This window comes from Leptonotus elevatus, chromosome 3, assembly GCF_054856555.1.
Source record: "Leptonotus elevatus isolate MCC_2025b chromosome 3, RoL_Lele_1.0, whole genome shotgun sequence".
Taxonomy (NCBI): Eukaryota; Metazoa; Chordata; class Actinopteri; order Syngnathiformes; family Syngnathidae; genus Leptonotus; species Leptonotus elevatus.
The window spans coordinates 11660178-11677357 of NC_141241.1; the positions used below are offsets into that span (position 1 = coordinate 11660178).

At 41.3% G+C, this 17180-nt stretch overlaps 1 protein-coding gene across 3 annotated transcripts; it reads right to left on the reverse strand.

The window, feature by feature from the left end:
* Positions 1-69: 69 nt before the first annotated feature.
* On the reverse strand, positions 70-15514 carry esrp2 (epithelial splicing regulatory protein 2). 3 transcript variants are annotated; one of them, XM_086070940.1, is made up of 17 exons: positions 15341-15514; positions 15011-15163; positions 14458-14586; positions 10206-10319; positions 9594-9708; positions 9325-9420; positions 8988-9042; positions 8447-8557; positions 8225-8357; positions 7712-7754; positions 6333-6634; positions 5872-6099; positions 5595-5793; positions 4199-4385; positions 3612-3825; positions 2165-2265; positions 685-832 (listed from the first exon to the last, which is right to left on the reverse strand). In XM_086070940.1, the coding sequence occupies exons 2-16, from the start codon at positions 15140-15142 to the stop codon at positions 2179-2181; spliced, it is 2145 nt and encodes a 714-aa protein (XP_085927066.1). In that variant the 5' UTR covers positions 15143-15163; positions 15341-15514; the 3' UTR covers positions 685-832; positions 2165-2178. The 3 variants fall into 3 exon arrangements, with proteins under 3 accessions (XP_085927067.1, XP_085927066.1, XP_085927065.1); XM_086070939.1 differs by lacking the exon at positions 15341-15514 and having other exon boundaries at positions 15011-15331; XM_086070941.1 differs by lacking the exons at positions 2165-2265; positions 15341-15514 and having other exon boundaries at positions 70-832; positions 15011-15331.
* Positions 15515-17180: the final 1666 nt, after the last annotated feature.

The following is a 17180-nucleotide window of genomic DNA, read 5'->3' on the forward strand; positions in this document are numbered from 1 at the left end:
CTTTTTTTTATTTCTGTTAAGCCTGCTGGAAGGTACTCTAGTTAAAAAATATATTTAAAAAACAACCAATCATCAATAACACTTTATTGTTTACATTCTTATTCACAATTCTAATATATATAATATATATAGCATCATCGTTGACATACAAAGAAATTAAACAAAACAAAAAAAAATATATATATATATATCCTCAGCTATTGGAGGTTTAACAGGCGCTCCAGTGTTGCACTCTGGGTAATCTAGGCACATTCTGGTAGAAAGGAGGGGAAGGAGAAAAAAAAAATACCTGTCAGTAGTTTTGTCACAGGAAGTTAAAAAAGTAGCTTGCTTGCTTCCTGGGAGAACAAACATTTCTCCAAAGCGAAGGTGTGTCATACGTAACGTCCAAATGGAAAGAAAAAAGTTGGTTCATCAAGTTCGTTACAATCCAACATCTGAAGGCGGGGCCAAATGTATCCAATCACACAGAAGCGTGCATTCAAAATTCCCTCCTCCTCCCACTCGAGTAATTGTATGGCTTTCGGCTACCACTCGGCTCACACTGGCACAAAAGAATGATCGAGTTGGACAAAAATAAGAAATGAAAGGTTCAAGTGCGCTCAAATGCTTTTGTAGGGAGGAAGTGGCCCACAAAAAAAAAAAAAAAAAAGTGTTTGGAGTCGGCCAGTCAGTTGCAGAAGCTCAAGTGGACCTGCTGGCCGTAGAAAGCGTGACTGGAGCGCTCGGCCACGGCCCGGCACGCCGCCTCCTCGCTGGGGAAGGTGACCAAGGCCTCGCCGCTGCACTGGCCGCTGAAGTTGTACAGGATGAGGACGGCGTCCGGCGGGAGCTGCGCGGCAACCCAAAAAATAAAGGACACGCTCAAGAAAAAGTGTGCATGTGCGCCTTGTGGCTGGCCTTCAATTTACTTAACGCCAGGGGGAGCCCGCGAGTCTGCGATCACACAGACGGGGAGGAAGGAGGTGGCAAGGTTACAAAAGGTCATTTGGATGCCAGCAGACCACAGCTCACGTTGGTTAGTTAGCTTAGCTAGCATGCGAAACGGAGAAACGAAGAAACCGGAGGCGATAGGCTGCGTTCAGGACACAAACTGTTGCAAGGTTGTTAAAAAGGTAGCATAGAGTGCAGAGTCATGCTCATTAGTAGTGTTCTTTACTCCACATATTAGAGGTGAGGCCTTCATAGAAAAATGCTACTGTACAGTACATCAACTCACACTAAGGTGAATACTGCGGGTAAGGCATTTATTTATTTATAATAAAATAAAGTCATGCATTATAATTTACAGGGTTTTGGTGTCAACTGCATGAGTAGCAGGCAGCCCTAATTCATGCAACCAATACATACATTTTTAAAATTTAATCAAGTATGAATTATTCCGCTTACAAAGGAGGCTTTTATCCAATTAATACTTAGATTTTAACCAATTCTAATATACTGCAAATAAATGCTTTTTAAAAGAGTATCAGTCGTCTATAATCAGTTATACATTTATTATATAAGAAAACGTGTAAATTCAGCTTTTTTTAACCAAAAAAATATGGATAAAATGCATTTTATTCCGTCTATATTGTATTATCGTACTATATTTTGAAAAGGTTTCACTTTCATGGTGTATGTAGAGATTTTCACATGAATTGAGACAAGGATAGTAAGTATGTAGAATTTGTTTTCTAACTATGTTGGTGCTAACAGAGACATATTAAAAGTTGTTGGTGTGACATTCACTTAAGTCATTCATTGTGATGCAGCTCCCATTCCAAGAAATTTGGTAATTTTAGAAAAAAACAACCTGAACCTGAATAAATATGACTGAAATTTTAATCAAATGTATTTTAGTTTCTGATTGTCCTCCTGGGAAAGTTATACTCCCTGCCGTATTTATGCACAAGTACAATGTAATGTACAGCACTTCCAAGCTGCATTCTTTGAACAGGCCAGCAAGGGGCGCCACCTGTGAGCAGAGCATTAAATTGAGGCCATTACAGCAGAATTCCCCGTTCAGCAATCAGCATTCGGAAGAACTCATCCAAAAGGGAAGCAAGGATTAATTTGGGGGAAACATGCAGGTCGACAAAGCGAGTCAGAGAGCACGCGAGCGCCATCAAGCCAAGCAACGGGACAGCCGCGTCCCGTCACGCGGGGGTCCGGGGCCGCTTACCTTGGGGTCAGCCCCTACAGGCAGAGCCATTCTTTGGGCTGAATCAGACTCCTGGCCTGTTCGCTCATCTGAACCATGCTGCCGTACTCCTCGGGGGCGTACTACACATAGCATCATAACCAACACAGTCAGGCTGACGCCGGTACATTTACTATCACACACACACACACACAATTATCTCAAGGTTCTTTCTCACACTGCAAGAGAACAACCAAATTCAGGCAATGCAAATGTAGTGCTACCTTGACTTTCAAGTCACCCAACTTAGTGAAAAGAGGCAAAGTGTTAATTGCCGCTCCCCGTGAATTTAAAACAACAACAAATATGTTTATTTGATCAAAACAACTTTCGAAAGTGTTAGTTTAAGTGTAAATAGTTAGAAGCCTTTAACCAACAGCTATGGGAAGAGAAATTTTAACGATACTTTAATTACAAACATATTTACTCGCTGTGAAACTCTTCCTTTGGCTGTATTATACTGCCACCTGGTGGCCAATGCAGGCACACAAAAAGAGCACATGTCAATGGGCATTGTGACACTTTTTAATTCTTTACAATCTATTTAATATTCTTGTTGTTATTACCCTTTCTTTTGAAGAGAACAATTCTGTAGAGTGGTATTTTATATGTAAAAATAAATTAAAAATACAAAACTGTTTTTTGGGGGTGGCATTTCCTTTCACTTCAATAGGGAAATATGATTTGAGTTTGGTCACGTCACGGAATGGATGAAATTTGCAAGTCAAGGTGTATTGGATGCTGTAGCCAATAGTGATGGGCATGTGAACAAAAACCATCAATTCGCTTCCCACTTCTGTGGCTTTCAGTTAGTCACACTTTTGCATTCAAGGGCTTCCTTCCCCCCCCAATTTTTTTTTAAATGGCCAGATGGGTTAAGTCATTTGTAGACAAGCTTAAAAGAAAAAAAAACTCATGTAAAATATATAAAAAGTAAAATAATAAGAATAATCTGAATATTATTTTAATTTTACTATTAATTTAATTAGAATCCAATTTAAAGGGGAGGTTAATCCAAAAATGTTATTTACAATAATATGTTCTACAGCCACACTAGTCTTAACAAAGCATTCTGATTAGTATTGTTTGTGGAATATGAATTAAGCAGCAAATAATCAATCAATAACTCACGCCCATCCCTAGTAGCTGAGAAATGCAAAATCAGTTCACACAATTCAACAAGAGTAAAAGTAAAAAAGATAAAACACAAAAAAAATCCCTCCACCTAAAACCCAGCCCCTCTCTAGCTGGTCGTGTCAAGTCAAACCTCACAGCGCCACCTCATTCAGTCTGGCAGCAAAGGATTATGGGAGGCAAAAAGGGGCTTGAAATGAAGAGTGCAGTGACACACCAAATGGACGTGTGGCCACCGTCTCCAATCAAACATTTGGGAATCAAACCTTAACCTCTCTTCAATGCAGGTACTGACCTGGTATCCTTGGAAAAAGCCGAGGATGTCCTTGACGCCGGTGTTGTAGGGAAGGCCCTGCATCCGCAACAGAGCTCCAGGTTGAGGCAGCACCGGGGACGAAGCGGCCGCCGCAGCAGCGGCTGCGGCCGCATGGTGGGGCTGGGCCGCCACCGCTGCAGCCACAGATGGGGGGGCTGCGAAGTAGCTCACTGGGGAGGGGGACACTGGCGGGCTGCGGAGGGAACCAGACAGCTGAGGAGTTTGCTTTTTCTTTTTTTACTGAAATGGTTGTGATGGGCATAATGGATCAAGGTGTGGAATTTTGAAATTATTTAGCCAAAAATAATGATCTGCTTGGGAAACTGGTGTTGTCAGCAACATGTGCGCTGCTTGACAGCAACCAGCAGAGGGTACTGTTGATTGCGTCCCATTTGCTGGCCAAAGAGGTTATGACTGCGCATGAACAGAAAGCCTAGCTCACAATTTGCTTTGGGGGAAAAAAGTGACAATAATGTCTTTGTAAAAAAAACAATTGCTTTAGTGAAATACAATTCCTAAAAACAAGGAAATGGTGTCATTATCGAGCAAAGAGGTGACGTGCGTACCTGGGGTAGTAAGCCGTGTAGTTCATGTTCATGTAGAGGTGAGGGTGAGGTGGGTAGTAGGCCAAGGCTGGGCTGTGTGTGGCCTGATGAGGTCTGGGAGCGGCCAGCAGGGGGGGCTGGTAGAGGGCTGCCTCGGACAAGATGGCAGGTGGGGTTGGGAAGGCGTAGGCTGTAGGGGGAGATAAACCTAAAAAAAAGAGAAAGAAACATACATTAGAGAGCACATTACACAGCCGGCAACTGTAAAGTCTACTTTTAGTGAGAAACTTAAATGATGATTTAGTTTCACTTTCCAAATCAACCTTTAACGATTTGGTATTTTATTTACAAAGCTGACTTCACTCCATCATTGTCACAAAATAAACAAAGCTAAATGGCAGCATGGCAGTATTTACATACAAACAGCCTCTGTCCAGTCTGAGGCTGTGGGCACCTCAATGGGGAACATAATGAGAAGACGCCAAAGAACACTTTAGGTAAGAGATCGTTGGTGGGGAGAAAAAAAAAATCTGGCTACCAATCTAATCTCTACAGATAGAAAAGAGAGCAAAGGGCAAAGTGCAGTTTCCCTGCATACAGTCAAAGTCGGCATCCTTGCTTCCAACTCATTCATTCTGACAATTGCATAAATGAACACACACAAAATCATATATTAATAATAAAGTAATTTAAGTACAGTGTTCCCTCATTTCTCACATATTTTTTTACAGCCACTCGCCCCACGGTACATGCGAGTCCGCGCCGGTTGCACGTGCGCTTGAGTGGCGTGACCGCGGCGATGCGGTCCCGCGGTCAAAATGGGTTTACGTGTCATGGCTCGTATCTTCATCATTAAAATTAAGAGTGTCATTTCTAATAGCCGTTTTGTGTGTGTTTTTATTATTATAAAATCTACAAAGGTTTGACCACAGAGTGTATAGGCCTACTGTATTTAAATAAGAGATACATTATGTGGGAAAATGTTAACGCCTATCGGAGAAAATTGCATGTATAACGTGTGTGGTGAGGCGTTAGCCTTAACGCATTTATAATAAATTAAAAAATATATAGTATGAACGAAAAAAACCATATAGAATAAACAAAAAATATATATACTGTGTTGTATAACTTTACTATAATAAGTAAATAATAAAATAAATTAAAAAAAACATACCGGTACATGATGAATGAAAAAGCATCCATAACAAACTAAAAATCATACCCAAAAAAAGAAAAAATAAACCATAATAAACGACAATATATAACGGGAAAAAAATACCGCAGATTTCCATTATCGCAGGAAGTTTTGGGAACATAACACCCGCGATAAATGAGGGAACACTGTATACCCAAATAATTTCTGTTGTGAAGGAGACTGTGAGAATGTGAAATTTAGTGTTTGGCAGACGAGACTTACAGGGGAGTTTGCAAGGCGGTGGCGAAAGGCCGCTGCGGTTCAAGGTTCCTCCCATCAGTACGATGCTCATCTCCTCCGTAGAGCACTGGAACACCTCCACGTAGCGGTCCTTCATGGTCTTCTTGTGGCATTTCTGGGACACCATAAAAGCTTTTTCCGGGTATTTCATCTGGATGAAGGCGTCGCCCGAGGGTCGGCCCTAAAGTACAAACCAAGCAATCAGATTTGTGCTGACATTTCGGATGTAAAAATCACAAGGTCCGGCCACGGGTCTCACCTGCTGGTTGAGGACCATGTGGACTCCGTGGGGTTTGATGTCAGCGGTGTGCTCGCCCATGAACTCCAGGATGTCTTCGATGCCGGCCGTGTAAGGCAGGCCACGGAGGCGGATGCAATCGCGGGTGTTGCTGCCTGTCGGCAGAAAGGGCTGCGCGGCGAAGACGGGGACGATGGGCGAGGCGGGCAGCGATGATATCAGAGGGGTGGACAGGTAGCGAGTCAGCACCTACCAAGCACAAAAGGTGGAGAGACAAAATCAGCGTGAGGAAGAAAGCAAAAGCGAAATAAAAAAGCACAACTGGAATGCAGCTGCTATCCCCCCCAAAAAAACAATTGTATAATGGTTATCAAATTTATTTTAGAATTTATTATAATTATAAAATTCAATTTAAAAATAATTTTAAAAAATCAAATACAAAATAATAATAAAAAAATATATATATTATGGTCTAAACTGACCTGTTGCACCTCCGCCGCAGTGCTGCGAAAGAGCTCAATGTAGCGCTTGCCCAGTATCTGCCTGTGCTTTTTCATGGCGTTCTGGGCGTACTCGTCACAGGAGAAAAGCACAAAAGCATCCCCGGTGGGTCTTCCGTCCGGGTATTTCACAAACAGCAGACCCTCTGTACCGTCTGTGACCGGGCTCTCGGGGCCGAGGAAGTCCAGGACTTCCTGCGCCGTGGCAGTGAACGGCAGACCCCGCATGCGGACGATCACTTGGTTTTCTTTGGACAGGAACTGTGTCACCTCGTTAGATGTGCCTGGTGTCAGAATGACGTAAGTATATTGTATGTAAAAATCATAAAATTTTTAAGACATATACTGTACATTACTGTATTCCTGAGGGGTCCATTTTTAGTAGATCACTGCATTATATATTATACATTTGTTGTACTGTTTTTCTCTATTCGTCTTTCAAATTCAGTTTTTTAAATTTAGTACATATGCTTTAAAACTGGCAATTTATAATGTGAAGTCATGATAATGATCATACACAGTATACATTTTCTGGTGGATGGTTGCCGGTCCGCAGAAAGCATGTACATTGTATGAACCACGTTACTAATATAATTTATATATGGTTTCAAGTCATAAGTCAAAACTGGCAAATTACACAAACACACGCAAATAATGGCATATATCCCTGACTGGTTGTTACTGATAGATTTCCAAGTACATCACTTTTATTTCCCCTTTCATAAATGATCTCATCAACTATTTACTTAACGGCCACTGATGTGTCAATCTGCATCGATCTGAGCTCATTCCGATTAAAGTCCACTGTGAATTTCTTTGCGTGCTATCTCCGTTGTGTTATTGCTACTCAGTGCACCTGTGGCCCTCGGCCCCAGCTTTGTCTCCTCACACCCCCTTTGTGTCAGCATTGGTCGGCACTTTGCAGCGGTCATAGCCCCCCAGCCCCCAGGGGGAATGTGGACTTTGAGGCTGAGCAGAGCAGGTGAGGGTACAATTTCTGTTCTACTAATCTGCGAGGGTTGGGCTGGAGGGAGGAAGAGATGAGGAAGGGTGGATAGTGTGTGTGGGGGGTGGGGGGGTTTGCTCCTCACAAAGCATCTTTTATGAGTCCAAGATAAGCTGCCGGAGATCACTGGGATGAGGCAGGCACACAGGTAACAGGAGACCGCAAAAGAAACCTTCCTTTAAAGCCATTAAAAGAGTTGCTCTTTTAGAGTTGTGTGTGTGGGAGGTCCTTAAATAGTAAAAAAAAATAAAAAAAATAATAATAATAATAGTAGGCCGCTGCACCAAAACGTAAAGCGTTTCACAACGATTCCTCATGCACATAGTACAGAAGGGAGAAAAAAATTCTATCTAACCTCCAGCAATCTTGAGGAATTCCTCTCCAGTGGCCTTGTAGACCTGAAACAAAAAAAAAAGAAGGAAATGTGTATTTTGACTTAAACTCAGAAGACTGAACATTCTATACTCTTTCTATTCTATTCGAACATCATTACACTTTATGTAAAGGGCAGCTTCTGCAAGGTAATTTTTTTTGTCAGATGTATGAGTTTAGATACTCTCAAAACAAGCATTAACGCGTCTTATTAATTTGTTGGACGCCTACAGGCTGACTTAGCACCTTCATCTTCATCTTCGGGGGGGGGGGGGGGGGGGGGGGGCTTTAACTCCCAACAAGCCTGGAGCAACCCATTACGAGCCTCCACAAAGTTGGTGCTGAGATTTCACTTTAGACAGTGATGCAGCAAGCTAGTTTTCGACAGAACATATTTTGCAGCCTCAAACTGCTTATTAAAAAGGAATGACACAAACACTAAGGTATGCTTCATATTACTATGACAAGACCAGTAGAAATCCATGTGCAAGCTGACCTCGATGTAGCGGCTGCCCATGTGGTGCTTGTGGCGCTCCAGTGCCAGGTCTCTGTGTTCTGAGTTGATGAAGCGAACCAAGGCCTCGCCATTCCTCCTGCCCTGGGCATTGAGGCATAAGGCCACGCCCCCTCTGAAACAAATCATTACCTTTAAAATATCTGTTGAACTCGCTACAAAAGTAAAACTGGTTCAATTAAAAATCCATAGAGTCACACTTACTTGGCTATATCGAGGCCTTTGAAGAAGCGAGCAATATCTTGGTCTGAAGACTGCCATGGAAGTCCTCGCGCCCGTATTATAGTCTCGTTGTCCACTGGCTCCGTCTTACTGCTGCAGGAAAACACAGCACTGGAACATCACTGCTAGCAAGTGTAGGACCCAGCAGCAACCCACAACATGATCCTTGACATTTATTGTAATGCAATTATTGAAAAAGGATTTCCATCCAAGTATTCAAAAGTGTGGCTAAATGTGATATTTGCCAATTGTCCAAACACTTTTATAAGAAAATGAAAGCTCAATGTCTACACTCAATCATTAAGGGCCAGACTCCTGCTATTGTTCAAATGTTCTATAAAACCATAAAATCTATTGTTAGTTGTGGTGTGCTGATAAGAGATTGAGAAAGAAAATATTGCTTGTCCTTATGCCACTGCTCAAAGAAAAGAAGGGAAAAAACTATAATGGTATGCCCGATTGCCCCCGAGCCTGGTTTAAGGTGCGACAGGAACAAGATGTGTGTCCATTGGCTTACACTTACCACGTGCCAGAATCAAATTTGTACTTCACGGTCTCAACACAGGAAAAATTGTGATCTAAATGGAGAAGAAATTAGGAGAATCTATCAAAAAGACAGCACCAAGCTAAAGTTTACTGCTCAACAAACATTCTTCCTGTTGACGTTCAGGTTGGGCTCGTTTTCCTAAAACAAGCAAGACCGGTTGTGTGCCAAAAGTGACAATTTCATGAACAATCAGGCCGTGAAAGCTAAGCACTTTAATTGTGTTCTCATAGCAGGTTGCCTGTTGGCAAATGTATGGGTGCTCGTAGCTTACGTCGATGATGTAATGATGATGCCAAGAGTGGTAGATTCTTACTGTAAGGCTCAGCCAGGATGCAGAGGATCAGCTGCACCATGCTCATCACTTCCCTCACTCCCATCAGCTGTTCTGACACTGCAGCTAGACCCACATCTGCACGTCCAGTTAAAGTTATGCTACTATTTTACTTTGCTTATCAATCTCAAAAATGACCAAACAAACCCAGCACAGGAACAAACATTTGTTAGAGAATCCAAAACTATCTTTTTTTTTTAATTGTTATCCATTTCAGCTGACCATAAAAAAAAAGAAAGAAAAAAAGATACGTTCTAACATGGAAGAGAGCTCCAGCTCGTTTGCAGGGCCGGCGTTGGGGCAGCATTTCTCAAACTCTTTTCTCAAGTCCACAAATGAGAAGAAACACTCGGGAAGGACGAGATTCTGTGTAGCAAGATACCAGAAGGGATGCTCAGGCACAAGACAGTGTGTCATGTCAAAAACATGCAGGAGTCAAAAATTACAAGAATAACTGTTGTGGTTTTGCATAATGGTTTTACTGCTATAAAAGCGGTGAAGCAAGGCTGTCCAGATACAAAATATTTTGTTTGACATTTGGTTTGCATTTCCTTACATGCCATTTTAATATTAATATTTTAGCAGCATTTATTTGCAATACACTAAATAAAATGTGTATGTTTAACATTTTCTCATGGGAACTCTTAAAGGCTGTGGAATACTCACTACCAGGGCACAAAGAAAGAAGAAAACCCACTCTTATTTTATTTACATTCATCCAGAGTATTTTATCTGGAAAATCATCAGCTCGCATTTCTTTCCGGTACTTGTCTCCTGCTTCTATCTCATTAACCAGTAGGGGCACAAAGTAAAACAGCTGACGGGATGTTTTTTTTTTTTTTACATCGTGGAAACTCTTTTACCTTTTTAGAAGCCTCAGGGTGAAGAGCCTGTCGGATGACCAGGGGACTGTTGACACAAAGAGTGTAAGAGTTCCTTTCGAGACACTCCAATTCCGATGTCAGCGACTGCTGAAACTGCAAAACCAAACAGTCAAAAATTGTAAACTGTAATTTCTCAGATAATGCTCAGGCATAGCTTGTAGTCACTATCAGTAGCAGTAATTATTTTTTCAAAGGAACGTTTACAGACAGCTCTAAGAGAGCTCATCAGATCGTGCAGCATTGATCTAGTGGTAACTGATTGACTTTTGTAACAATTATTTTAGGGTTTGAGCACAATTCAACTGTTGTACAAACAGCAGTGACAAAGACGAAAGTGTGAATTAAATAAGGGACTTGAAAATGAAGGGCAGACAAGTGAAGGTGGTGTTATGTTTGAGGTTTGTACTGCGGGAGTTTGTCGTCGCAAACCAGGCTCGTCTGACGGGTTTGAGCGTTTGTCGAACGTGGGAGGGGAGCGAGGTCGGCTCATCAAGAGGCCATACAGGTCTAACCTGTATCGTTTAACTGATGCCAACACCCAATCCTTAAGACCAGCATCCCCCGCACATTCGTGTTTGTTTTATTTAAACTCAGATACACACAATGATTGTGTTGTGTCAACCTAATGCTATTTAGTACCACCATTAAACACCCTGCATCATACAATAGCTGTTTGTAATATTTTGGATACAGTACCTTTTTTTGAGGCCATATAAAGCTAAATGACATTACAAAAATATTGTGACATTTGTAACTTGACAGTGTTTATTAAAACAGATTTTTTTTTCTTTTTAAACTTTTATTGGATCTTTACCTTTTTAACACATTGAATCTTCACCTTGCTGAAGATTTCCAATTTGGGTCTTAAGTTGAGAAAGTTTAGGAGCCCCAACAGCTGCCATAGGTGACAACATAAATCAAGGCCCAGTGAAACTAGCTGACTGGCAGGAGTCTCACATGGCCACAGGCTACATATGACTGATAATCAGACAGCAAGTGTTACAGGTGCATGTTTGGGCCCGTTTTCTCAGCGTAGAAAATGCAATGTCAAACATCTGCTAACAAACGAGGGGAATCATATTTATAAAAAATAAAATTAAAAAAACAATTTAACCTGAAAGAGTTTCACTAATGATACAGCATCATCAAGTTCTCAGAAGAATTATATTAGCTTGGTGATCATCCTCACCAACTACAGATTTAACACTGGCCAAGGGACAGATCTTAACAAAAAATAAATAAATAAATGTTGCTTAATTAGCATAAGAGACAAGTGTTTCACACGAATGACGCCCAGAAAAAGACTTCCTTATAGCACAACAAGGATTGCCAAATTATTAAGTAGGCTGGCAAACAAACACTCAACAGCAGCGTCACACCCTGACTGACCTCTTCCCTTTCAAACTGAACGAATGTGTTCAAATCTTAAACTAACCGCAGCATTAGAGAGACGCACAAAGATACAAGCCCATGAGTCCACCTCTACAATAGGCCTATGCATAAACATCTAAACAGTGGAACAACCAAGTCCAATGAGATTGTACTAATTTGAATTTAACATTTTCTATGGTATGCCTTACTTTTTTTGCAACACTCCAAAAGAAGGTCCTCCATGTTGCATTACAGTACATCACACATGAACTAAGTGAAGAAGAGCTCTATTGGATAGGTTTTAAGATTTCTTCTACACACATTTTCTCAACAAGGACGGTTAAGAGAAGAAGACTGTAAGAGGAGAAGCAGTAAGCCGACTCAAACAATACAGACGCAGATTTGACTCCAACATACTTCAACCAACTACAAGGTATTTTCACAATTGAGGGGGAGGAAACGGCCTTTGAACGTGGTCCTATCACAAGTCTCTCTCGCCAGTCGAGTGTTTTCATGCAGAGGTGAGAGGAAGGGTGTTGCTGGTGGCCGCAACAAACTCCGATAAGAGTGTCAGGGTGTGTCATGGAAGTCCATAAGTGTTAAAGGTATTCAAGAAACCGCCACAAGGGTATGATTATTGTCAGCCAATAAGACAATCCTACCCCGACTTTTGTAACATAACTTTTTGCTTAGAAGTGCATTTCAAGCTACAGTGTCATATGTATACTGTGACAATATTCTTGTATATAGCATTTATTTGGAATATTATCAAGGGTAAATATTAGTTACTTGAAATATGAGCGTTTACAGTTAACACTAAAGCACAAGCCTTTGAACTTTACACAAGCAAAAGTAAAAGTGCAAATTCAACATCCAAACGTGTTATGTTGCAACACTTCAATTATTTTATGTATATTTTATGACACACCCAGCAGAGATGATGCACTGTTTGACTTTAGCCTCAAAATCCCCGTGAAGTCAAGGTGAGCTTTAGAATCTTGCAAAACAAAGGCGGTAGTATTTATTGAAAGGCGGTGAAGTGATTCAGTTTCACCCGAAGAATAAAACGCATGCATCACTAAACGGGCTGTGACACGCTGTGAATGTGCCAAACAAGAAAGCAACTTTAGGCCACGTCACTGCAGGCGTGTTCCTAAAACGACAATAGATAATTAAAGCTGTGACGTCTGAATATACACGTAAATTGCATATTTCAACATTACCACCACTTGCATCAGCAGAACAGGTTTTCAAGTTTCACAGCTTGCTGTCAATAACAATCTTATGAGTGCACTTCATGATAATTCGGACAAAATGTGTTAGTGTCCTCTCATGTAATGTTGATTAATTATTTAGCAAAACAGATTTGTTGAGTAGAACAATGCTGCCCAGTGCGTCCTAGTGAGGATGTAGTTCAACCATTTTTATCCATCACAGGGGGCAGACATGTTGCTTCTTGTCGACTGAAAATGACATCACAGTTGCTCAGGTAACGAGTAACGACCAATCGCGGTTCACCTGTTTCTTGAATTTGGTCAGGTTGGCAAGCCGAGCCGTGATTGGTTGTTTCCTGAGCCGGAGCAATCTGAGGTCATTTTCAGTCAACAGCAAGTGGCAAAATGGCCGCCTATCGAGATGGTTACAAATGGCTGGATTTTGCTGCTTAAGTCATATTCCACAAACACAATATCAAAATGTCATGCTTAGACTAGTGGAGGTGCATATAACAATATTCTTGTAAATACATTTTTGGGGTCGACTTCCCTTTAACAAACTCGATCGGTTGCAAAATGATCAATTACTTTCAATTTGGTCTGCCCTTAGTGAAAGAGGGTTAAAAACGATCTTTGAAAGGACCAATAGCAAGAGATTAATGGGTGACACAAAGGAATGAAAAGACCCAAGTCAATGCTTGGGTTAATATTTGAAAGTTCAGCACACAAACTGTCCTAAGGTAACCAACGTTAACCATCCTTTTGCATTTCACTCTGAGCAAGAATACAAAGCAGCGCTAGCATTAAGCCCATGACAGCATTATAAACACTGGCAGGGGTGGAGAAAGGAGGACCCAGTGCAAACAAACACTATTGCAAGGTTGGTCAAAAAACATGTTTGACAACATAAGCACTATTGGCTAAACACACATACTGACAAGGAGGAACACAAGCAAATTGCATCTAAAACGCCCTGTTTAAGAACCCCCACACCACCGTCCCCTCCCTTCCCCTCTGTCTGTCCTCCAGCGAAGAGAGAGGTGCGGTCGCAGGTAAACAACCTACCTTCCAGATGTCTGCAGCAGGCATCAAGCAAAGACAAGACCGGACCTGTGACTATTCTTAATCTCCAACAACCTCGGGCGACGCGAGCTCCTGAACTTCTACACACACTGTCAGAACACCAACCCACCCCCATAAAAGGTCATCAAGGAGATTTGCAGTTCTTGTACACATGACTAACAATCTCCTTGAATTCTAATACTGTAAAGTGGATCCTGAAAATGTAAACGTCCCAAAAGTCATACAAACTCAACACCAGATGGATAGCGCCAAGATTGTTTGTACACTTCTTAACATTAAATGTATTTCTCATCTATAAATTCAACTCAGTGTTTGATTGATTTCACATCTTGATGTCAACCATGTTTGACTTATTTTTACACTAAGTTATAAGAACATTAAAATGTAACTTATAAAAATGCCTCTAGAGTTACTAAATGTTGTAAAAATGACAACCCCGGAGTACCTCATTACCTGCGGGAAACTGTTTTACAAATAAGTCCGTGGGGTAAAAATGAGTTCCATTGAAGATGTGCTGCCAGTCAGCAGTCTGAAGATGCTCAAAGGGTCTTCCAGACACTCACCTGTTGCAAAACTTTATCCAGGGGCTCGGCATTGACGACGTCGTCCAAACTGAGACCCGTCTCCTCTTTGCACTGATCTGCAAGCTCCAAAGTGTCTGGCTTGACAAGACATCTGTGAATCTTGCCCACCTGAATGGAACAAACTTTTAGCATTTCATGCCTCGGTAACAAGAGACAAGCTACTTACAGCAGGCTGCCCTCCCATACAGGAAATGGACATTTAAGAAATAAAATGACAACGTGGTTGCAAAGGAGAACTTAATAGACAAGGGGTGGGTTGACATTGCAAATCAAAAGGGTGTGTTTTTGCTCCAATTAGGTAAAAAGCAGAAAAAGACAGAAAGAAAGAACGTAAATACCCCCCCCCCCCCCCCATGTGCCCGCTACATTTCAGCTGCACACCTGCACAGAAAGTGGGCTAAAGAGCTAGCATTAGCACACACCGTGTTGATTTTATGTCAAACAACAACAGTTAACAGACACGATACCAAATTAAAATACACACACACGCACACTCTAGTACAAGAAACCGAACGAACGAACGGGGCCGTACCTTTTTTTCACGTAGGTCCACAATTTGCCACACCAAGAGAATTATTTCCCTCTCATCCGAACCCAGTTTACCCCCATTTGCACCAGCTGTTGCCCCAAAGAACACCACCAGAGTATCACTGTGCGAAGCCATCAGGGACCACAAGGGTAAAAACTACAATTAAAGCAAAGATTAAACTAAAAACAACACGAGAGTTCACCTTTTTCCAAGTGATAAGAGGAGCGACCAAAAAGGTCTGGAAACTCAATTGAGGTAAGGGGAGAGAGCGAAAAATGAAGGGAGATTATTTTCAGAGGGAGCCACGAAGGAGTTTGCGGCCAGTCACTCTACCTGTTGCTGTACTTGAGAGCGTTCTATCCAGCGATACTGGTTTGACTGGTAAAAAAGGGTGGAAATCCGTGTTTGGTTCACACGAACTCCATAACAAGCCTTGGAGTTTTTTGTTTTTTTTTTCTTCTTCAGTTTTTTTCTAGTCACCTGTGTGTGTCTCAGCCCTTGCGCCAGACGAGTCCCGCATGAGTCTTCTTATTGGCTATTTCACAAAGGTGAGGGCGGAACAATGAAGCGTATTACGTTATCTGATTGGTCAGTGGCGTTGAACCAGGAAAGAGCATGACAAAATGAGTATGTGGTAAAAACCTCCATGAGGTATTCCTGTGGAATGTTGAAGATTAGTGACTGAGAAACACGCACAAAAAAAAACACACCTGCTGTCACTGAAAAGTCATCTTTTAGATGGTTAAATTGAACGTCTATGAAGTTTACAAAAGTACTCGCTGTGTAAATTTATATTAAGCACACTTTCAAAACAAAGACATTTGCCATGTTATGGTGTGTTGTTTTTTTTCTTTCCATATTAGTTTTAAACAGTTTTTGAGGGACATATCATATTGAACATACACTAGTAATTAAAACGTAAGGATACAGTATTCGGTATAGTAGTAAAAATTCAGGAAGCACTACATTACTGTATAACCTTTACAAGTGAAATATCAACCTTTAAATGAAAAAGTCCAACTGTTGAGTATTTTGTATATTTTGCCAAACTTGCTCTAGCTGAACAGCAACATTCACAACAGGTGTTTGATCCATGAATCAACCAATACATTTCCAAGGATGTCCTCTTGCGCCTTTCTGTGTCACTCCCAGTCACAAATTGCTGATGACATTGTTTATTGTTCTACATTACAAACATTTGAAGATTAAATGTGTGGAGGATTTTATAGCATTTCCTCAGTGGTTTTATTTGTTTCATGTAACATTTTACAATGTTCTTTTTTCATGAAAGTCCTCATTGGCCATGTCAAGAACCTCAAATTCCATGTTTTGTTAACTTTGACACACCCATCTCTTTGAGCGTTTCCTTGTTTTTTAATTGATCAAATTCCACCTTTTTTTTTGTCCAAGATCAGCTTAACCAGTCCGAGCAGTAAAGCGACACTTGGGAGATTGATCTGAAATCCAAGAAGTTGAATGCGTGTTCCATCATGACAGCGGAGAATATTTATTGAATGGCATGTTTATGCATGCTTGGAAACCCTAATTTCAGCAGTCGCTTCTGCATACATTCATTTCAATGTTAGCAGAATACACTCTCATTCATCTGCTGCTTATGTGCACAAATAATGCTCAATGTTATTTTTTTTATTATTATTTTTTTTTGGGTGCACATCGGGCACTTCTGTCTTTGTCTGAATACGGCTTGCCAAGGGGTGTAGACATGGGAATTTTGAAACTATCACTAGTTAAACGCTTTCCAATTCCTTGCCTCAGACACAAGAGGTTATGGGTTCGAAAATCAACCTTCCTCCTGAATTCCAAAACATGCAAGTTAGGTTAACTGATGACTCTAAATTGTCATAGTTGTGAATGTGAGTGTGAATGGCTGGGAGGAAACCAGAGGACCCAGAGAACATGCAAACTCCACACAGATCCCTTGACGGTGAGGCCGTCGTGCCAACGGCGTGAACTTATGAACTATACAGGTAGGCTATTTGTCGCAACCCTAGATGAATACATAAGAATAGACAGCCTCAACGTGTGTAGTGCAGTATTGTGCTAACTGCACTGCAGCATGAGATCTACATACACAATATCATATCAGAGCAGCCAACTTCAATGCAAATACAGTCTGCACACTCCACACAGGTTGTATGTCAGCCAAACAAGG